Raw genomic sequence first — 21,792 nt, forward strand, 5'->3', positions numbered from 1 at the left:
GCGAACGAAAACGTGAATATCCATAGCATATAACTAGACGTCTCATGCAGGTTAGGATATTGATACCAAGTTTTTGCATTCTTGCTGGACCTAGTCCTTCTTCTCTGGTTTTGGTGAAAGTTCCTCGACGATGTTGTTAGGGTCCTTCCAAGCCAACGCAACGTATTTGGTGTGACTTCCTCGTGCGAAGACTTCGCCTTTGTTGTTACTGAAGGCGATGGATGTGAAAGCTAGAGTTTTGCCGACTGTGTAACATGTCAACCAAAAGTCCTTTCTGGGTAGCAGTCGTAACTTCAGAAGGCTTACATTTATCACATGTCACTTCGGCTTTGATCAAATCCCCAATCTTGCCGCCTGAAGAGAGGTAGGTCACGTTCAAGTCAGTGGAAACGCCTGTTGCGAAGAGACCACGTGAGGCTACTGCTAGGGAGCCACCGAGATCGACCATGCTGGCTATCGTACCGCCGTGAAGGATGTTAAGTCTGTTTGTATGCTCTTTCTGGATGTCCAGCTCAAACTTGACACGTCCTGGGACTGCCGAGGTTACTCGTAGCTGAACTCAAGGTCAGACGTGAGCCTTTCGAATGATGAATACCTACTCACACCATCTAATAGTCTGAGGAAAGATGATTTGTTAGTGTTGTGGACATGTTATCAGGATACGAGAAGTACCTTGGCTCCAGGCCGGAGTTGGCTCGGAAAGATTCCCAGACCTATTCAGCTAATCAGGATCGATTTTCGATATACTTCTACCACCACGCGCATACTCACGGATCTCACAAACTTCAATGCCGGCATATTCGGTCCTTGCTCCTCGATGTGCGAAGAGTGATGTCGTGGTTCCGCTCGGCAGTTACCTCACGTATCTCGGAAGCTAGACAGGGGTGGAGCGGAATTTGTGGGGTCAGCTTTCCGCTTGCTCGGCGCGTCATCCAAGTACTTTCTTTGGTTGCTTGCCTGCAACTTCACTTTGCGCAGACCAAAGGCGCGACGTACGCGTCTCTTTTGCTCGATCTCGCGATATTCTCTCCTCCGAATATGATAATACGGCGGTAGACGGACATATTCTCCTCCACATCCCTCCACGATGTCGGCCTCGTCGTCTGCACAGGCGCTGGAATACTTGGAGGGCCTGCCTATTGCTACGCACAAGAGGCTATATGAGCAGCCCTCGACTGTGTTGGCGGTGTACCGCTGCATGCTGCCGCATCTTGGTGAGTGCGTACAATGCAGCGATGTAGTAGAGCTAACAAAGTCGCAGCCAAATCTATAGTCATGGCAATGCTCTACAGACCCTCGTCCTTCCCCGTAGCCGACCTCGACGCATGGTTCAAGCCCTCGGCCCGCAGAGAGAAAGAACAAGCGGTCTTTACTCTCGAACGCCTGCACATTATCGCCCAAATAAAACAAGATGACGGCACCATGGCTTGGACAATCAGCACAGGTTTCCAGAAGAGCCTACGAAATGCCCTCGAGGGCTCTGGCACGCACCGCTCGTTTGGTGTCCCAGCAACTAGAGAAGAGAGTGGTGGAAAGCGATTGAGCGTAGATTTCCTGGACGAATATTCGAGATCGCAGTGGGAAGGTATACTGTACTATCTGGTCAGCGGTGCGGCTGGACTCAGCAAGGACAGTATCTCGCGAGCCGAAGTCGGTCCTGGAACGAAGAAGCTGCTACATACTGGTGATCTTGTGAGGACTATACATGGGAGTCCCCGGATCACGAAAGATGGTTTTTCTTTTGTGCTGCAAGAGACGAATGCGCAGGTCTGGAGTTTGTTGATCGTGTATCTGAAGATGACGAACGAAGTAAGTGTTGAACCTCACCCCTGCGATGACTGTCCTCTTCGGAACCAGTCGACACCTCCAGAAAACGATCCTAACATCAACACCAAGCTCGGCATGTCCGAAACCGAAGTTCTATCCTTCCTCTTCATGCTCGGCTCCCTCGAACTAGGCCAAGATTACTCCACATCAACTCTCTCGCCTACACAAGCCCAAATGCTCGAGGATCTCTCCTCAATGGGCCTCATCTACCGCTCCGACAAGAACGCACGAACCTTCTACCCAACCCGCCTCGCCACAACCCTAACCTCCGACTCCGGCAGCGCCATGTCCGCCTCCTCCAACGACATTGCACAAGCCAACCAAGGCAACGCAGGTCCCTCGGCCGCCGCAAACAAAGGCTTCATCATCATCGAAACAAACTACCGCCTCTACGCTTACACCAACAGTCTGATCCAAATTGCCATTCTGAGCTTATTTACCAAACTCCAACACCGCTTTCCTAATCTCGTCTCGGGTAAGTTGACAAAGGAATCTGTTCACAAAGCTGTACAGTCGGGTATCACTTCTTCGCAAATCATCTCCTATTTAACCACGTATGCGCATCCCCAGATGCAGAAGACGGTTCCGTATATCCCGCCCACGGTCATGGATCAGATCAGGCTGTGGGAATATGAAGGCGAGAGAGTGGAGACGACTACGGGCTATCTGATGCGTGAGTTTGGTAGCGATGCAGAGTATAGGGATGTTCTGGGTTATGCGAGTGCGCTTGGGGTATTGGTTTGGCAGAATGATGCTGGGAGGTGCTTTTTTGTGTCTCATGTTGAGCAGATTAGTGCGTATTTGAGGAAGAAGAAGGAGAGTAGGGAGAGTGCTAGGGCGGGGAGGTAGGGTGTGGAGGAATAGAAGGGTACGGGTGAGTGGGTAGGAGCATGGGCATGGGCGTTTAGAAGTAGCAGTTATTGGCGTTGGGGGTAAGTTGTCGATTGACAGGCGTCTAGGGTTACACGTTATGAAGACGAGTGACACTGTGGGAGATATATATACCATGATAAAGAACTGTTACTTTTCATTTCTTGTGTTGTTTGAGAGAGCAATCTCGGTGCATTCTTACGACCTTGACTAAAAGGACAATATTGTGCAAGAGTGTCTACTTCCTACGGCCCGATCAACGATCTTGGACATGCATAACCTGCTTTTCCTGAGCCTGCCGTTCCCTCTTTAACAATTTCAGAAGCTCTTTGTTGGCGGGATCATCTTGTGCTGCGCGCACTTGCATATGATACTCGTTGAGCATTTCGACAGCGAGCTTACGGATCTCTGGGTCCTGAGCTCTTGTGGCCGACTCAACCACATATTTGTAGGACTTTTTCGACTCCCATAACCACACCGTGAGTTCTTAACAAAACTCTTAACTATATTCACCGTTTAAAAGTAGCAGACATTGGCGTTGGAGGCTACCATGGATTGACTGGCGTCTGGGTTGCACGTTTGAAGTCGATGTATCGGTCTTCTCTGAGTAGTGAGTAATGCGATATGACGTTTCTCATCTTATGTGTTCTACTGATCTTGTAGCGTTGACGGGAAAGAGCGCCTGCTTTTGATTGTCTCCTCACAGCCTAAATGGATCAAGGCTGCTCTCACCGTGCATTGTTCACTCTTACTCTCAAGCATCATCTCTACGACAACCAAGATACCCATATGTCTGTATATTTATTCTCTTGTTCTACGGTCTCCCGTCACAACAGGATTCTGAATCGTCCTGTTGAACACTGAATGCGCATTGCGGGTTGCCCCCTCATCCATACTGTTACCGAATACAATAGAAAACTCGAACAGGTGTAGATATAGCATGCCCTAGTTTACCGCCTACATTAGCTTCTAAGAAGAAACTCTAGAAAGATTAATAGTATTGTAGACTTCTAGATTCTTTGTTTATACCTTCGTAGGTATAAACACGCTTTATTGTAGTAGGTATAAGTACTTTGCTCTAAAGAGATGTTTAGTTTCTCTCTCCAAGGTAGTGCTGTGATGGAAGACTACTCGGGTAAGCGAGTGCCTCAGACTGGACGACTAGCTTTCCGTTCTAGCCTCGCAGTAATCACGTGTTATGTTTCATTTCTGTTTTTGCACTCTTGTGTTGCCCTTGCTCAGTTTGGTAGAGTAGTGTAGATGCAAAATTGTGGTAAAATACTCAGGATCACTTAGGGCGTGTCGTAATAATACGTCTTTTCCAAGAGTGCAAAATCCAAGATCCGTCTAGCCTTCCGCTGTCAGCATACGTGGCACTCTGTCTGATAGGCTGTGCATGTGCGCCACAATAACGATCGACACAGTTTGTAGATGCTCAGCGGGGTAGCACAAAACTTCTTTTTGAATCCAATGACTTTCCGTCCGGATCATATAGGAAAGTAGTGCGTCGATTGAACATGATTCTGATTTCCAAAGTCGGTGTAATCTTCATAGTAATGTACCGAACCTAGAGTCAATACTAGGTGAGGGTATTGGAATAAAGAAACGATGAAGTTTTTCTTAATTACTTGGTAGATACCCAGGCAAGGTACTTATATCTGTTTCTAGGCTGTCTCAGATTCTCCGATACAGGGCACTATCCATAGGTGAAGTCGGATTCGTGTATCCTTGAAGCGACTACGCCTTGCCGTACCGATGCTCTTTGCCTTCGTTACAAAGCCACAATCTACTAGCCAGTACCATCCTCAGCAGAGCCATGATGTCTGCGGAATATCGCTCGTTCTCGCGCAAAACGCCTGATCGAAACTCACCGGTGGGCTGCATAATTGAAAAAGAGGGGTATCACTCTGGACCAGTCGAGTGCAGATAGCCTTACGCCACGGCTGACGTGTCCTCAACGTATGCAAGGTGACGAGACGTCCTTCTGCATGCCGAACACGGCAACAAGGCAGACTCTGGCAAAGTAGAAGGGCAACAGGGCAACATTTCGTCGGGCACCAAGGCAGACCTACTAATGCGTTGTGATGCAAATGTTTGTTTCGATTGGCCTGCCACTCAGAGAGATTCGATAATGGCGGAAGAGCTAATGCAGTATTGATGAAAGTGAAGCTTTCATCATCCTGCAAGCAAGCTGGCTGCAGGCGAAAAAGATGCATAGAATGGCGGTGAGCTGATCTTCGAGCAGGTGAACGGTGTGGAAGGCAAAACCATGTCTCATCGGAAGTCGGTCTTTGCGGGCTTTGTGTGCTGCGTTTTGAGATACAAAGAATGAACAAAATGTCGAACGGGAGTGTAACGATGAAGAAAGATGCCGGATGGAAATGTGATGTTATGGAAAAGTGACAGTGTAGCTGAAATGGTCAAAAGAATCTAGTGACGAAGGAAAGCGTTGCTATTACTCGATACGCTTCGATGTGAACGCCATACTCACTCAGGCGCTGCGGTTGATGCCAAGGAGAATTGCGACCTATTGCAGTTGGAGGCAAGAAGCGTAGTTTCGCATGCTAGTACGATCCTCTCCCAGGCGTGATAGGCCTGTCATCCCCCTCTGCCGTGGGGAAACACTCAGACCTTCCGAAGTTCTGAGGCTATATGCTTGACGCGATATAACAGTAACTAGAAGACATTGTCGGCGACCACGATATAACGGCAAGGTACCGTACTAAGATCACACCCGTACGTAAGTTGAAGAAGACCTTGGGAATGCTTGAGGGCAGGAACCTAGCCGTAGGTTCGACCAGCTGACAACGGTTGACACAGGTGTTCGGATGAATATGGCAACAGAACCTAGGAATGTTTCCGGTGGGGCAGGGTGGTCAAGAGGGGACATCGTCGAATTGGTAGCTCTAATTGTGGGCATTCCAGCAGCCATAGGAGCGGTCTTCATGCTGGCGACATACTACAAGCGGAGAAGTCAGGGAAGGAAAGGTGAGATACTTTTCCCTTCAAGACAGTCTGCCATAAGAGCCGCTTCGAGCGTCTTCTGCATCACACACGGTGTTTTCCATCGTTGTCGTGTGACTCATGTTGTGCTTCGACGGCAAGGACTAGTGATGAGACTGTCATGCTCACAACCAGTGTCGGTAATAAGCAAGTGTCCAGTGCTGCCTGCAACTGCACCTTCGAGTGGCGAGCGGAGTCTGCCAACCCATGAATGGGAATGGAAGCGGGAAGTGGTGGTGATGTGGGGTCGATTAGGCTGACAAATACCTACAGATCAGGTTCGTGAAGGAATAGTTAGTAGTAGCGACACGAATGTGTTCGAAGGTGAAAGAGCATGTGGGTTAGTTTACCTACGGTAAGACTAACAATGAGTCAGATGCAGTCCGGATCCCTGCATCTACGGTGGGTGTGGCGGATATAGCGTTCCCTCAACAGATGTTCCATTCGAGTGTAAGGCGGGGCCGTATGACTGGGTCGTCGACCAGTCTGTGGCGGAACAAGGCGAGGAGAGGTATTCCATCCGAAGCCTATGGGGGGATTCCAACTGCACGACCTGTGGTATCAGACATCCAGTTTGCTGGAGGGGCGACTGAGTTGCATCAGACAGTGACAGAGTTCCATGACGAGGTCGACGAGTGTGTCAGGCAGGAGCGGCGAGGCTGGGATGAGGAATGTGTGTGAACAGAGATGGTTGTTCCAAAGGAACTTGTGTGCCGCCATCGCGGGGCCACAGCGTGAGGAATAGTCGAGCGTGGAAAGCGGAGACTGTGAAAGGATGTTTATAACCCGGACCAATATGTAATCGTGTTTCTATTGTAGACTGAAGTCAGTCATATCTGTGAACGAGACGTACCGTTGTATATCAGGGGCAGTTTGAATAAGAATAAGGCGAGGAAGTCATCGAGACTGGACCGCATGAGGGAAATGGGGTGGACATATGAGTTCTCCAGAGCTGGGGCTAGTCTGATCAGCGCTGGTCTTTGCGACCCACTCTTTTGCCCGCGTTAAGGGTCTTGGCTTTCCGATCATACGGTATGGCAGTCAATACGAACACTATCCTGCGCTAGCATGCCCTCGCCGCAAGACGTGTAATGCTTTTAGCACTCAGCCATCGTCCCTCTCTGCTATTACGTGTGACTCGAGGCCCTCGCCATGCAGTACCAAGGGTTGGTCCGCAACGGATGGTACCCAGTTACACCTCCTGATTATCTCCTCCATTCTAGGTGATATATTTCTGAGAGTGGTCACAAATAGAACCTCGAAAGCCGGCTAATGAGTCGCAATCCTCTTACAGTCATCATGTTACGTTACGGGATACTTTCAGTCCTGCAAAAGGGCAGCGATAGTTGTCTGCAGTGTGGGCTGACGATCGGGCGACAGGCACTTACATCGCAACAGCAGCACCTGGTGTCGACCACCAATGACATATTCGCGCGCGAAGAGTTAGCGCCATATCCCACAAAACAGCCGTCACAAGTGTCGATGCAGGCCATATCTGGTTGAGGTAGACGTTCGCAGGACCGCAGGTGACACACACAGTCCACGCGAAGCTCAGTTCTGCGCAAGTGAACCAGGCCAAGGTCTCAGGGATATAATTGCCGAGTCGTTTGAAAAAGCGGATTTTGCCTGGCCGAACTGGCTGCGCCTACAGCTGAGGCCGTGTCTGACCCGGCGTTGCTGATATGATTAGATATGCCTTAGCCTGAGACGCACGGGTGGTTGCCGAGTCTATCCTTGTGACAGGCGCGGTTATCGTGGCACGAATTCGGTTCACGCCGCATGCAGCCAGGTCTTAAGGCTTGTTTACTACCCTGGTAAACCATTGCCACACAATGACTCTCCGATCTCTCTATGCTTTGGGTATCGACGGTATTGACAGCAATGTAGTCTGATCGTAGCAATGTCTATTCAGGCAGGACGGAGCGAAATCAAACATTACACTGATGCTAACTGTCTAGATCTATCGTCGTGGCACCATTCAGACGATCATCATCGCCAATACTGCCAGGATACAAATGTGCCCTCCACCACTGAAAGTGCATCATGCACAGCGTGTGTGCCCATTAGCTGAAGCTAGAGTGAATTCTTCTTACCATTGACCGCCGGTGTACATGCTCAGTCGTTGGGCCTCGGTGTCAGGTATTTAGAGGACACCGCTTGTCCAGGCTGGGGACCGTTCCCGCCTCAAACTTCACGCTGGATGCTGAGAACAATTCCGATCAAGCTAGGCAGTAGGATGTTCGGTTTCATGCTATTGTTTGGCTATTATAATAAACGGTTGCTGGAGTTAATAACCATAATTTACCGTCGTTCATGTTTGTGTCTTCATAATCCGCGATGGCGCATGATGGTAAGAACCAGCTAGGCGCCACGTACTAGGACTGGGTGGTGGAGCATCTCGCGCCTAGCTGGCGCCTTCCATGCCTGTGTAGACTGCTAATATCCAGCCAATATGTGGGCAGTTCCAGCCACTTTTCATATCCCATTCCATGTCCAGCCTTCACGCCGAAGAAAATACCGATGAAAGAGGTCACCGTGCTCGCGCCACGGGGCTGCCCTTCTGGCCCGTCCGTTAGCTTCGCATTCTCAATGCCGGGGTCGATCTGCCAGAACAAAACAAACTGCACGTCGCGTCCTTCCACTATTCGCCCATGCTTCCCAACTGCGTCTTGATAGCGGTTACGATGTTAGCCGGGAAATAAGACGAGTTTAACTAATATGGAATTCAGCTCCAGCTCCGTGGCGCAAGCACAAATGAATTCTCATCGGTGGCTTCCTTTGCATCGCTTCGGCAATATCGCTTGAAGGTGCAGTATAAAAGACAACGCACTCGTATCATAATTTCTTGTATCTCCTGCAAGGTGGCTGCAGCAGCATATCAGTCATGGCCAGGGTGGCAGTGGCGCTTGTGAAGGCCTAGGTGAGGGAGGCGTCCATCGATTTGTGTCCATTTTCAGCGTGGGTCAGACCTTCACACGAGTATGCAACCACGTAACGCAATCGGAACGAGCTAAAAGAACTTCAGATAGTAACAGGTAATCTCTGCAATCAATCTAACATTATTTCAGCCTTCTAAGATGAGTTTCAAGGCGAGAGTGTTCTTTAAGTTCGAAATTCATGGCTTAACGCACGGACCACTGGTGTTTCCCGCCCCAACGCTACCTGGGTACGCCTGATGCTACGGCCGGCCTTCTCTCGCACCATTTGAACACTTTGCTCGTCACCTCCAAAGGCTCCTGTTGTGCCGAAACCCTTAAACTTCTCTAGATCGCGCTTGCTCGCTACGCTGACGACCCTTGAAAACCCGGGTCTTGTCAGAAAGGAACGTGTTTCGGTCAACCATTGATCGCCAACTTTCTGCCTAGGAACACTGTCTTGGCCCTCAAATCGTGTCCTTTGCATGGGCCTGCTGAGAAAGGTCAGATAAGGTGTTTAGCAACAATGAATCAATCTGCTGCTGGGGGCGGCACGGTCTTCCTGCTTGGCTTCAGAGATCGTGCATGAGACAGTCGTGGGAAGCAGATGTAATGCGCAAGGAAATCTACTAGACTCAAATGCGGTAAACATATGACTGGTCGTGGTGGTCGTCGTGGTCGTCGTGGTGGTCGTCGTGACCGTCGTGGTCGTCGTGACCGTCGTGACCGTCGTGACCGTCGTGGTCGTCGTGGTCGTCGTGACCGTCGTCGTCGTCGTCGTCGTCGTCGTCGTCGTCGTCGTCGTCGTCGTGACCTCGGGAGGTAAGGCTCGGGTCCGTACGGATCCAATACCCACATGATGATTTCGAGATAAGTTAGGAATCCCTCCGAAACAACGGATTCAATACCTAGGTATTGTACATGTGCATGACTACAAAATCAATGTAACACCATCAGCGATCCCGCCGTTGGAAGGGCTAAATATTAACATTTCAGAACACGGTAAGAGGTCCTTGTAAATTACTTCGCTACCGTGGAGATCCTCTACCATGTGTTGGTTGCATGCATTTACAACGCCGCGAGTCTCGTCGGACATTTCGCAATGGATCACCTCAGGCGCGTCATCTTCGAGTTAGAATTAATCGCAGTAGCAGTAGCTTTTAAAGGCAGGGAAAACTACACATTCCACACAACCTATATATATCAATAGATGGCTCGCCGTTAAGAAGCATACATTGGTGCTCTTCAGTACCTCACTCTGCTCAGGGCACCATAAAGCTGAGACGGCATATCCCACAACGGCTTAGCAGGTCCCGCGCGCGCCAATCACGTTCCATGTCTGGAGTTCGCACTCGCACTCGTATTGTGCCGTACTCGCACTCACTTAGGAGCCTACACACATCTGACTCGGCGACATCGTTTATTGATGATGCGAGACGAATACAGGCCAATACCTTGGACTTGAGCGAAGAAATTACATTGTCCATGCCGCTGCCGCAAATCGGCACGGAGTTTTGCAGTCCAAGGGTGGTGCTAAATTACGTCCTTCCATCCAACCAGTACGGGAGAATATTGGTGAGCATGAGAGGTGTGGTGATATCAAGACAACTGAGTAACAACTAATGGAACGACACAATCTAGCAGCATCAAGAATGGCATAGATTGAAGCCTCGATGAAGCAGTTTAAGTATCCGTCCTAGCCACATACATTCGATCGTGGTGAGCGCCAAGTAATACTATGGAACTCTCTCAAGATGACCCAACATACCCTGCCACCCTCTGTCTCGTACACGAACGGTTGCAAGTTCAGAAAAACCACGTTCGTCCCCCGAGCATCGTGCCAATAGGGGTTCTGGCTACTCTGCCGATTTTCAAGGGAACCTATGCAAGGGGTAACCTTGGCCGTCACAAACGACTGAAGCACGGCGAGGCCGTTGAGCAAGAAGATTGATCCTGATATGTGTAAGGTGTGTAACGACCTCAAAACCGAAACTGTACGCACATCTGTCTAAAACTACAAATGCCTCTACCATAGTCCCATCTACGCCAATAATACAAGGAAAAAACAACCACTTTACTAGATAACTTGACATACCAACACCTTACCACCCAAACTTCTCCACCTGAACATCAACATCCCTACCCTTCCAAACCAACCCCGCACACGTATTCCTCACATCCCTCACCAACCCATCCGGCCCACTAACCACAACCCCACTCCTCGCACCCTCCTCTTCTGCTTCCACCCACTCCCCCACAATCCCACCAGCATCCGGCCTCCCCGCCAAACTCGTCGGCGGCGAAATAACCACATCAGCGCCCCAATCCTCCAATTCTTTCAACTTATCCTCCGGGATCCAAAGCCTATGGTCAGGCGAATGTGTTATCCACAGCAACTTTACTTTTCTCTGGGACTTTGACGAAGAAGTCGTCGTCTCGGGGTCATGTGATGTAGGCTGTAAGAGGGCGTAGAGGAGGGGGTATGCAACTGCTATGCCGGACCCGCCTGCGACCAGTATAGCTGTTGAAGAGGATTCCAGGAGATCGAGGGCGTGGGACGAGCCGTAGGGTCCGTCGAGGCGGATACGTAGGTGTTGGGTTGAGAGCTGGGATTGTCGTGCGTGCTGGAGGAGGGTGTGTGTGAAGCCTGATGGGGCCTGTGGGCGGATTAGGAGGGAGAACCAAGCATGTTTTCCTTGTCCACCGTCTACCGTTGACGTTGGAGTTTGTGTTGGTGCGGCGGAGAAGATGGTAAAAGGGTGAGATTGGATAGCGTGTTTGCGGGACAGACTCGGTACGGAGATGAAGATGTGTTCGTTTGGTTTCCAGCCTTGCTTCATGTTGTTGTTGCCCAGGACCCCAGCTATCTTATTCTTGGTATCGACTTGCCAGTTTGCGGATAAGAGGAGTGTTTCGTCGTCTTCGAGGACCGTGAGCGTAGCAGCATGTGTGCTAGATTTCAACCACATGCGATAAACCACGCGGTCGACAATCCAAATGGCAAGGGACACGCCCACGTACGGCCGCGAAGTATGGTGATGGAACCATAGGAAAACCAGGCCAGCAACTTGGAGCACAATGTGCAGACCCAAAAACACCTCGTACCGCCTCTTCCTGAAGCTGCCCAGACTCGTAAAGTAAATCACTTCATACGCGACCAGCGCTGCTAAGCCCAACAGCACAACCCGGTTGAACAGGAATTTCGCCAACGTGAAACCCAAATGGCGCAGCATGCCATACCATACAGCCACCATGCCGAGAAAGTGCAGGAACGCTTCCAAACACACCAGCTCCCCTACTCTTCTATGCAAGATATTCAGACTCTCGTACGAATAGCCCGTCAACCGTTTTATCGGCTGGTTTTTGGCGGCGAGGAGGTAGAGGAGCGGGAGGTTTGCGATGAAGATGATTCCGCAGCGGTCGGCAAAGACAAAGAGGTACATGAAGGAGAGTGGCATGCGGTACAAGTTGTAGAAGATGTTGAGGGCTATCCAAGCGACGACAAGTAAAGAGACGGCGTTTGTAGGGAGGGTCTTGTTGACGATGGGGATGCGCGGGGGTTGGTATTGGAGGAGAGATTTGAGAAAGTAGTATGGAGTCCATACTCCAAGTCTCTTTCGTCGCGGTCGCGATCGCTCTGGGACGGGAAGGAGAGGGTTTGATTCATCGGCATGGGCGGAGTTTAATTTCTTCGCGGCGGCGGTGGTATCCGGGGGTGTCGCGTTTCCTTCAATCGTACTGCTCGAGCTACTCCAAACTTCATCTTCTTCGTGCGCGGCTCCATCAGCTTGCTTCGCTATCCGTTGCCTCTTCCGCCTGTACAATACAACCTTCTCCCCCCAATGCCACACGGTAAACACTCCCAATACACCCAGCAACACCAGATTATACGTATTCAGAAACCTCCGACTGAACAATATGGCCTCGACCAGTTTGCGGAACCGCGGGTCTTTGCCCGGGTCATCAGGATCGGTAAGGTCGCCGCCGCCGCCAGCCGCTTTGGAGGCGTCGTAGTCGTGTGCGAACCACGGGGTTTCGGTTGACGCAGTCGCTGTCAGAGCGAATCTGAGGGCGTCGCGTAGCCATGGCGGTGTCGTGTCCATGGTGGGTGATGTTCTACATGTGGGGTGCAAGATGTTTGGATGAGCAGCGGCATGGCATGGCATGTCAGATGGTAGTGTTCCAGTTTCCCCACATGCGACTCGCGTCATCTACGCACGCGCGTGCGCGGGTTATCATGTGGCTGCCGATAAGCTTATCGAGAGGTGCCGAGGCATGCATAGTTCCATTTCGAAGGCATGTACTTTTGGGAATGGAAGCTCCAAGTCCAGGTCTACGGTGTTCTACACGACGGTACTAGAGAATAGAGAAGAAGGCTCTGTAGTTGACACGATTTTATTCAAAACGAGGTCCATCCATGTCCGTTTACTAATTTCACATCAACATTTATTTGTTTGCCCAGTTGGCCTTCTCCTTTGCTGCAAATGCCGTCATTCCAATCTTCTGATCCTCGCTTCCAAACAGCCCATGGAAAACCCTCCTCTCATACTCGACACCCTCGCGAATACCCAGCTCCTGACTCTTATTCACGACTTCCTTGGCCGCCTTGACAGCAATCTGGCTATACCCCGCAATCTTCTCCGCCGTCGCAATAGCACCGTTTACACACTCCTCGGGCGTCTCAAACACCTTGCTAACAAGCCCCCACTCGCTAGCCTGCTGCGCAGTAATGTTGTCGCCGGTAAGAATGGCCTCCATAGCCCTCGACTTTCCAATCGCCTTGGTCAGACGCTGTGAGCCACCCGCACCAGGTATGACGCCTAGTTTGATCTCGGGTTGTCCAAAGACGGCTTTGGGGCCTGCGTACATGATGTCGCCCATCATGGCGAGTTCGCAGCCTCCACCCAGCGCATATCCGTTCACAGCCGTGATCAGAGGCTTCTTGAGGAAGGTGACGAGGTCGGACCAGGATTCTATAAAGTCTTTACCGTATGCGTCGCTGAAAGTGAGGTCCTTCATTTCTTTGATGTCGGCACCTGCTGCAAAGGCCTTTTCAGAGCCGGTGAGGACGATGGCGCCGATGGACTTTTCGGATTGGAAGTCGCGGAGGGCTTGGTTGATCTCGAGGATGAGTGGGGTGGAGAGGGCATTGAGGGCCTTGGGGCGGTTGATTTGGACTTGGGGGCATGGGTCAGATACTATTTTTCAGAGAGTATGGCGATGGCAACATACTCAAGCCAACGCCAGGCTTAGCCTCCGACACAAGCAGATGCTCGAATGACCTCTGCGTGGCATATCCCCTTAGGAGTCGGGGTAGACCCGTTGACCGGAATTGAGACGCCGCTCTCGGTCCTGATCGTAGTGCCTGCATCTTGAGTGTAGTAAATTGAGCTCCGACTTGCAGTCCAGCTCAGGCAACGTGTGTTTACATCGAAAGAGAGTAGGTATGAGCTCAGAAGCTACCATACAAGTGGGTAGTATCGGCACCTCGGCAAAGTCGCGCAACGCCCGCCAAAAGATGCCCGTCATCCCACCTTACGCTAGGGGAAGCTACGTTGGTCCAAGCGCTGGGGGGCGGCGATCTAAGCCCCAGCCTTGCGACGTATTGATGTTCGCCGTTGAACTTTTTGACACGATACCCTCAACAAGAACGTCGCCTCTTCACTCACCCGCATCGCCCCGCGCGCACACACACTCGACTCCCCGCCGTCGCCATCTCCATCTCACCACCCCACACCTCCAAGTGAGACAGCGACAACAGCCATGGACTCCCCCGAACCAGACACCCCTTTCAGCGCCGTCACGGCGCAAACCACAAAATATGGCCGCATGTTCCAAACCTACCTCGACAAGTCAACGCCCTACACTCCCTACAGATGGGGTGGCACGGGCTTCCTCTTCTTCCTCTTCGGCCTGCGCATCTTCTTCGCACAGGGCTGGTACATTGTTGCCTACTCGCTAGGCATCTACCTCCTCAACCTCTTCCTCGCCTTCCTGTCCCCCAAGTTCGACCCCGCGCTCGAGCAGGATGAGGGCATGGAAGACGGGACCGCGGGCGCAAGTGGACTGCCTACCAAGGAGGATCAGGAGTTTAGGCCTTTTGTGAGGAGGCTGCCCGAATTCAAGTTTTGGTACTCAACCACAAAGGCCATTGCCATTGGATTCTTCTGCAGCTGGTTCGAGATATTCAATCTGCCGGTTTTCTGGCCGGTGCTGGTGGTGTACTGGTTGATTCTTTTTGGGTTGACGAGTAAGTGGGAATCGGACATGCATTTTACGAGTATTGGGCGAGGGCTAACAGCGTCTAGTGCGACGACAGATTCAGCATATGATCAAGTACCGCTACGTCCCTTTTACCGTTGGAAAGACACGGTACTCTGCCAACTAAGTCGTTCGACTTCGACCGACCGTCTACTTTCACTTCGTCGGATTATGGTCCTCTATATTGGGAGGGGAGGCTATCATTCAAGACATGGGCGCTTTTTTTCTTTAGGTCGGCAATAGACTTCGGGCTCTCATGTCCGCAACTCGGGGTTGCTATGCTATAAGGAGAGGGTGCTGGCACGATAACGGCTGATGTGTACACGTAGCAGGAAGCATGCCAAGATGCTATATCTTTAATATTGAGAAAAGATAAACACCATTATGCACGCGTGCACAGTTGAACATGGCACGCAAAGAAATGAATTCTAGGTATCTAGCAACAAGACCGACTAATGTGGGGGGAGAACAGCTCTGATGTGCAAAGAAAAGGAACGACGGATAGCCCACCCATGCTATGAGATAAGGCCACAAACAAGAGGCCGAGAGAGGCAGGAAACCAAGCCTACTCCATACGCAGAGCAGGAGCCTCCAATTTCAACTCAGCCAAACTCGTTTTCCTCAGCCGCGGCGACCCCGCCTTGACATCCTCATGTCCAATCCCCGCCTCCTTTGTGCATATCCACGTCGACGCATACATATTCACACTTATCGAAACGTTAGCAAACTACCACCACCCCTTACCAAGAATCAAACTTACCGATCAATACAACTACCCGGCACCCTGACCGCCACCCTCTTGGCCCCAAACCCATTCTCAGTAAACACCTTGATATACCACGGCTCCAACCCCGCACTCCTCAGCATCACCCTTCCCTTGACCTTTAACGCGCGATTCAGTGCTCTAATCTGCTTGACCGCCTGGTTCCCCTGCGGCGGGAACCAATCCATACTATCCATGACGACGACAATAGTCAACGTCGCCGGTCTCATTCTACTAATCACCTCTGAGATTTCATCCGTGTGGATGCGCAGGCCGTTGAAGGCGGCTGGTTTACTGAGCTTGACGTGGGATTTCGGGGACAGGTAGGTGGGGTGTGAGGTGGGTGTGTAGTGGCCGAGGAGGGTGAGGAGGTAGTAGTGGTTTGATGTGGAGAGGAGTGTTGTGTTGATTACGGGCTCGAAGGTGTTGAGTACGTATTCATAGATTGCATTTCCGCTGCTGCTTTTTAGTGCGTCGTCGGAGGGTTCTTCGTGGAAGGCCATGTAGTCGGCCGCCGAATCCTTTTTCGTGTGTTGTTGTGACGGCGATGATGGCACCTCGAAATCGTCCGTCTTCTTGAAGTCTGCTTCGATGACGGCTCGTTGGGCGGGCGGGACGCCGAGGGCTTTCCAAAGCCACTTTTCGTTTCCGAGTATGGCCCAGGTGAGGATCTTGGAGTGGAGAACGGTTTTGATGGAGCGTTGCCAGATTTCTCGTTGTTCATTTAGGGTTTGTGCGGTGCAGAGTTTACGGACGTCGGATGTCATGCCTAGGATGTGGAAGAGCCAGGCTGACATTGTGATGGCGTTGCCCGAACCACCAGAGTAGTAGAGACCCTTTGACGACGAGGATGAGAAGACGGACGGGCCATTGTGCAGCCAGAACTGGAAAGCTTCGGACGAGAGGTGAGGGCTGAGTTTCTGGATCAAGAGATTGTGGAAGTCGGGGTGCTTGCCTTCGCCGAAGAGTTTCCACACGTCTTGGTAAGGAAGGGCTGTGAAGGCGGCTACTTTGAGCTCGAGAAGGTGGTTTTGGCTGGGATTGAGGTCGACGGCGTGGACACGGCGGCAGTTTTCTAGACAGAAGGCTAGGATGTTGTCGCCGGCTGAGCCAATAGCAAGGACGACGTCGTTGGAAGTGGGCTTGAGAAGGCGCATATCTGCTACGTCGTCTTCCCAGGTGAAGGCGTAGATGTAGGAGTTGTTGAAACGGGTATGCTTGGGAAGGGCGGAATCGTAATGGATGCGCCAGTGGTGATTCTGGTACCATGTTGCTGGGAGAGGTAGACTGGATTGGAGGTTCACGACTGCGGATTCGTAGGCTTTTGAATGTACTTCGACGTCCGTCTGTGTAGCTCCTGTTTGTAGGTCAAGAGCCGTAAGGTAGGGCGATTCGGTAGCGGCCGCATCGATCTCAGCAAGCTTCTGTGTAGACGCGCCGTGTTCTTTCGAGCAGCCCAGCCAGATGAAGTAAGGGAGCTTGATGCCAGTGCCGAAGAAGTTGTTGCGAGCATTGATACTGAGGACCGTGCCAAACCGATACTCAAGATAATCCTACGAACTGTCAGAAGTTATTCTTATATCGCTGAGATTGGACATACTCGTCGCGCAGGCTCAAGATTTACGCGGTCAATCTCAAACCATGTCCGCCAGAATACACGTGAGATCCACATGCAGTGACGGTCGATAGCACCGCCCATGTAGTTTCTACCCATGAAGTCGACCTGGTTCTGTACGTAGAAGTCGACAACGCCGATAACACCATTTGGACTCATCAAGCTGTCAATCGAGTCGATGACGGGGTAGAACTCGGGTATCATGCTCAAGGCATAGCTCATGGTGACGAGCTCAGCACCACCTGCATCTGCATTCTCGTCGAGGTCGCGAACAGTTTGACCTTGAGAGATTATTTCCTTGCGCTCATAGGCTTGCGGTTCGTGTTCATGAAGGCGAAATGCACGCGCATCCTGGCAGATGACCTTGACGTTTGTCCAGCCAAGGCGGGCAAAGCGTTTCCTGGCCATCTCACACAGTGAAGGAGAGAGGTCGACGACATCTGCGATCATCAGTGATGCTCTACTTTTTGATTTCAGCCTGACTCACACACTGCGCGGAAGAAGCTTGCCACTGGTACGAAAGCATTCATCTGTTCAACACTATACTTTTGTTAGGTAGCGAATCTCAAGCTTGATGACTGTGCGATTACTTGTGACCAGTTCCTCCACCAATCTACTCTTGTCAGCAAATCAACCAACCCGAATCATTATTGCTACATACATCAACCCAGACAGGGCGCTGCGAGATTAAATTCGCTTCTGTACGGTGCTTCAGTTGCGCAGCGACCAGCCCCAACATATCCTCACGACCCCGAAGAAGCTTAAGGCGCGTGGCATCGTAGACATCAGCCTGAGCTTTGTAGAAACTTTCCTATTATTCGGTTAGACAAATCCAAAATTCCCCCTTCCGTCAATCTCACCAAGGCATCCTGCTGGCTCCCAGATCCGTCGCCAGTGTGCGGCTTCAAGAAGCAACCATAGATGAACTTGAGGTATGCTTCAAACGTGCTCGGCGCCTGCTCTTTACTCCTTGGCCTGAACGCAAGAGCAAAGACGACGGCAAGAAACACGCCGACGACACACAGAGTAACCGTAAGTTGGTGAAACGGGTCACGCGGAACAAAGGTTGAAAGGCCCAGCATAGCTGCGACGTTGCAACAAAACGAGACAGCTCGAAGCAATGATCAGACAAGAGACGAAGGGAAAGAGGTAAACACAACAAAACAAAAAGAAACCCCACAACCACAATGGAGGGGTTATATGAGAACACATTCCGAGAGACATGGGCATCATTCCGACTTCGGTTCGTCATACTGCATGTCCATATGATGGTAGACCTGTCACCCCACTAGGCGAGGCATCGTCTTCATGTCTCAGACAGCTATCAGCCAATGGAGCTCGCCACATGTTCTGATGATCTCGAAACGGCGCCTGGCAACCTGCCCGCAGATTCACAAACATTCTACCATAATGTTACGGAACTGCCTCTCATAGACAACCCCGCTAGAGGCGGCTATGCAGGGTCTGGTAGAACCGAGAGTTTCTCCAGATCTCAAAGGGACGGAGACAACGGTCGGCCTATCAAAGAAAGGTGTCGTTGCGCGTGGGTGTGAGGTGCCTGGTGTTGAGGTAGCATTGTAAGGATGGTTGAGGTTGGGTGCTTGGGACGGGAGCCAATGAGGAGTGGCGAGGGAGGGCGTGCCAAATCCACTGACGGGAATGCAGGGACGGGGTTGCGCTTCGAGAACGTGTGGGCATAGCGCGACTCCACGACATGGCTCGGCCTTGTTGCCTCCATGCAAGTCACTTTGGATTATCTGGTGCGCGAGGCGACGATCCGGAGGATGTCGGCATCTGCGAGCCTTGTGCAATCGCATTAGCTAAGATCTGAAGCTCAAGCTATCAATCACCGTTGGGGTTTGAGATCAGGAAGATATTCGTCTCGAGTTGGGCTTCGCGAATGTCTGAGATGATAATCATAAGCAAGAAGCAGATGTCGTTGAGGCGTAGTGCTGGCGTGATGCTCCAGCACGCGGTGATTGTCATCCACCCAGGTCCTGCAAATGTCAGCCTTCATTCTGTCACATTCTTTTCGGGTGACTGTCGTGTTGGAAACTGATTCAGTCATCGTGAGTATCATGATAGAAATAAGCGTACTGTGTGCGGCCCTCGTTCTTCATGAAGTGCGCTGTTCACGAGGCATCCAACCCGAAAGTCACGCTAGATGACTGCGACCCAACCTTGTTATTCGTAATCGTCATTCCCGCTATGGTACTATGCTGAAGGTCTAAGTATTATTACAAGCCTGGCATTCGAGTGCAAGCCACCACCATCCAACCACACTTTAAGCGTAGAAGTTGACCGTGTCCTTCTTCTTAGCCTGCACCTCAGCAATAGCATCAACGTAATGCTCGTGACTAATCTTCTGGTGACCAGTCCGGAGAGCGATCATACCAGCCTCGACACACACAGCCTTCAGCTGCGCACCACCGAACTCGTCGGTACTACGCGCCAACTCTTGCCAGTTGACAGCGTCGTCAACCGTCATCTTCCGCGAGTGGATGCGCATGATCTGTGCGCGAGCCTCCTCGTTGGGTAGCGGGAATTCGATCTTCCTGTCCAGACGTCCAGAACGTAGCAGAGCAGGATCCAAGACGTCGACTCGGTTCGTCGCAGCAAGGACCTTAACACGGTCGTCTGAGGCGAAACCATCCAACTGGTTCAGCAACTCCAACATGGTTCGCTGAACTTCCCTGTCTCCGGACTTCTCGGAATCGAATCGCTTTGTACCGACGGCATCCAACTCGTCGATGAAGATGATTGAGGGGGCCTTTTCTTTCGCCAGAGCGAAGCAGTCACGGACCAACTTTGCACCGTCACCGATAAACATCTGTACGAGTTGTGGACCGGCGAGCTTGAGGAACGTGGCGTCGGTTTGCGCAGCGCAGGCTCGGGCGAGAAGAGTCTTTCCGGTACCAGGAGGGCCGTACATCAGTGCACCTGTAATGGTTAGTTGTAGTCGCGGAATGAGCGTAGGAGCTACTCACCCTTTGGCGCCTTGATGCCAATCTTCTTGAACCGCTCAGCCTCCTTCATAGGCCAGACTACAGCCTCGACAAGCTCCTCAATCTGCTTGTCCAGACCTCCGACATCAGTGTACTTCTCAGTCGGCTTCTCGTCAACTTCCATAGCCTTCACCCGACTGTCGTACTCTGCGGGTAATGTATCGAGAACGAGGTATGAGTCCTTGTTCACACCAATGAGGTCACCGGGCTTGAGCTTCTCGTGATCGACTAGTCCGATGAGGGGCAAGAAGATGGTCTGTCGCGTAGAGGTCTTGATAACGGCCGACTTGCCGACGCGGGTGGCGTCTAAATCGATGTTTGCTCCCTCCTCAGCGGCTTCTTCGGTGACGTCCAGATCAAGAATCTCGACGACGTTTCCAACGAGATAGGGCAGTTGCCTGTGAGATGTAAGTCTGTTGTTCGAAACACCGCCACGCGGGGCCGACAGCGGTCACATAGATGTCATACCTATTGTTCTCGATCTTCTCTAGGTTGTCCTTGATCTTCTCGTTCATTGAGGCCTTTTCGTGTGTGAGTCGTTGGTACTCGCTCTTCATGATGCGCATGTCATTCTCCAGTAACCGCCTTCGTGCAACGATGTCTCGTGTGCTTGAGTTGAGGATCTCCTCGTCGAGCTGCTCCTCCTCTGGCTCCGCATCCTCCATCTCTGCATCGCCATCGGCCTTCTTTCCTTGTTTGTCTCCGTCTTTCTTATCATCGTCCTTCTTCTCTTCCTTCTCGTGACGCTCGATGTCGTCGAGATCTTCGAGTGTAGACATGGTGGCGGTCTTATCTGGGTGACTTTACGCGGGTGTAGTGAGAGGAGATGGATGAGCGAGTGCAAGAGTGATTGTGGAGAGTGACGCCGATAGTGAAGTTGTTGTTGTGCGGCGGTGATGTGGAGCTGTAGAGGCAGCTATGGATTACGAAGGTACGCACGGTGAGCACCTTAGCTCCGATTGTCTTGGCATCTGTCACGCCGATCCGTCGCGAAACACGTTGCAGCAATAACAGTGTATTACAGATGTCGTGTTCGCCTACAAGAGAGATTGATTGATGAGCTGTATCAGATATGTGATACACGCATGAGATTAGGGTTCGACAGTGTGCGCGTGCAAGTATCCATTCAAGAGGTAGTCGCTGGTGCATTCCGAAGAAGAAACAATACTAACTACCTCCGAATTCCTGTGCATCACTACAAATGACTCCTGTCACCCTCATCTGTATACTGCGTCACAGACAAGAATCAAACGACTCTTTGCACGGCAATACTTCTACCTACTACAGTAGAGCATAGTAAGAACAATAAGAATGTACATAGGAAACTTTGAAGATTACAACTATACCTTTGTTTATAAGTTTCCTCGTTAGAAGGTAATACAGGCTGTAAGGTAGAGCTTGTAAATTCTGTGCAAGACGATTTTGTTCCTTGTATGGGTATGTTGTCATTAGGATGGTGGGTAAGACAAGCCGAAGCTTTTGACTATACCACATGTTTCATGAGTCTATCTATTGTCTAACTTTCTAAAACTT

General features: G+C 51.2%; 8 protein-coding genes across 8 annotated transcripts; 2 read left to right on the forward strand and 6 right to left on the reverse strand.

The window, feature by feature from the left end:
* Positions 1–90: 90 nt before the first annotated feature.
* Positions 91–798, reverse strand: J4E82_007988 (uncharacterized protein; the record flags this gene model as incomplete). The annotated part of the gene is made up of 5 exons (XM_051734228.1): positions 91–245; positions 307–553; positions 604–616; positions 673–713; positions 772–798. The coding sequence occupies 5 exons, from the start codon at positions 796–798 to the stop codon at positions 91–93; spliced, it is 483 nt and encodes a 160-aa protein (XP_051586047.1).
* A 289-nt stretch (positions 799–1,087) lies between these two features.
* J4E82_007989 (uncharacterized protein) lies at positions 1,088–2,676 on the forward strand (the record flags this gene model as incomplete). The annotated part of the gene is made up of 3 exons (XM_051734229.1): positions 1,088–1,214; positions 1,262–1,809; positions 1,858–2,676. 3 exons carry the CDS (start codon positions 1,088–1,090, stop codon positions 2,674–2,676), a joined length of 1,494 nt encoding a protein of 497 aa, XP_051586048.1.
* A 6,574-nt stretch (positions 2,677–9,250) lies between these two features.
* On the reverse strand, positions 9,251–9,544 carry J4E82_007990 (uncharacterized protein; the record flags this gene model as incomplete). The annotated part of the gene is made up of 2 exons (XM_051734230.1): positions 9,251–9,443; positions 9,537–9,544. The coding sequence occupies 2 exons, from the start codon at positions 9,542–9,544 to the stop codon at positions 9,251–9,253; spliced, it is 201 nt and encodes a 66-aa protein (XP_051586049.1).
* Positions 9,545–10,717: 1,173 nt separating this feature from the next.
* J4E82_007991 (uncharacterized protein) lies at positions 10,718–12,718 on the reverse strand (the record flags this gene model as incomplete). The annotated part of the gene is made up of 1 exon (XM_051734231.1): positions 10,718–12,718. The coding sequence occupies one exon, from the start codon at positions 12,716–12,718 to the stop codon at positions 10,718–10,720; it is 2,001 nt and encodes a 666-aa protein (XP_051586050.1).
* Positions 12,719–13,061: 343 nt separating this feature from the next.
* Positions 13,062–13,986, reverse strand: ECHS1 (putative enoyl-CoA hydratase, mitochondrial; the record flags this gene model as incomplete). Its single annotated transcript, XM_051734232.1, has 2 exons — positions 13,062–13,792; positions 13,848–13,986. 2 exons carry the CDS (start codon positions 13,984–13,986, stop codon positions 13,062–13,064), a joined length of 870 nt encoding a protein of 289 aa, XP_051586051.1.
* Positions 13,987–14,378: 392 nt separating this feature from the next.
* On the forward strand, positions 14,379–15,003 carry J4E82_007993 (uncharacterized protein; the record flags this gene model as incomplete). Its single annotated transcript, XM_051734233.1, has 2 exons — positions 14,379–14,865; positions 14,924–15,003. The coding sequence occupies 2 exons, from the start codon at positions 14,379–14,381 to the stop codon at positions 15,001–15,003; spliced, it is 567 nt and encodes a 188-aa protein (XP_051586052.1).
* A 438-nt stretch (positions 15,004–15,441) lies between these two features.
* J4E82_007994 (uncharacterized protein) lies at positions 15,442–18,336 on the reverse strand (the record flags this gene model as incomplete). The annotated part of the gene is made up of 7 exons (XM_051734234.1): positions 15,442–15,583; positions 15,637–17,192; positions 17,240–17,694; positions 17,742–17,794; positions 17,845–17,867; positions 17,916–18,065; positions 18,115–18,336. The coding sequence occupies 7 exons, from the start codon at positions 18,334–18,336 to the stop codon at positions 15,442–15,444; spliced, it is 2,601 nt and encodes an 866-aa protein (XP_051586053.1).
* A 1,202-nt stretch (positions 18,337–19,538) lies between these two features.
* Positions 19,539–21,038, reverse strand: RPT5 (26S proteasome regulatory subunit 6A; the record flags this gene model as incomplete). The annotated part of the gene is made up of 3 exons (XM_051734235.1): positions 19,539–20,194; positions 20,242–20,657; positions 20,728–21,038. The coding sequence occupies 3 exons, from the start codon at positions 21,036–21,038 to the stop codon at positions 19,539–19,541; spliced, it is 1,383 nt and encodes a 460-aa protein (XP_051586054.1).
* Between the last annotated feature and the right edge of the window lie 754 nt (positions 21,039–21,792).

This window comes from Alternaria postmessia (genome assembly GCF_024291825.1).
Source record: "Alternaria postmessia strain BMP 2775 chromosome Unknown scaffold_59, whole genome shotgun sequence".
In the NCBI taxonomy this organism is placed as follows: domain Eukaryota; kingdom Fungi; phylum Ascomycota; class Dothideomycetes; order Pleosporales; family Pleosporaceae; genus Alternaria; species Alternaria postmessia.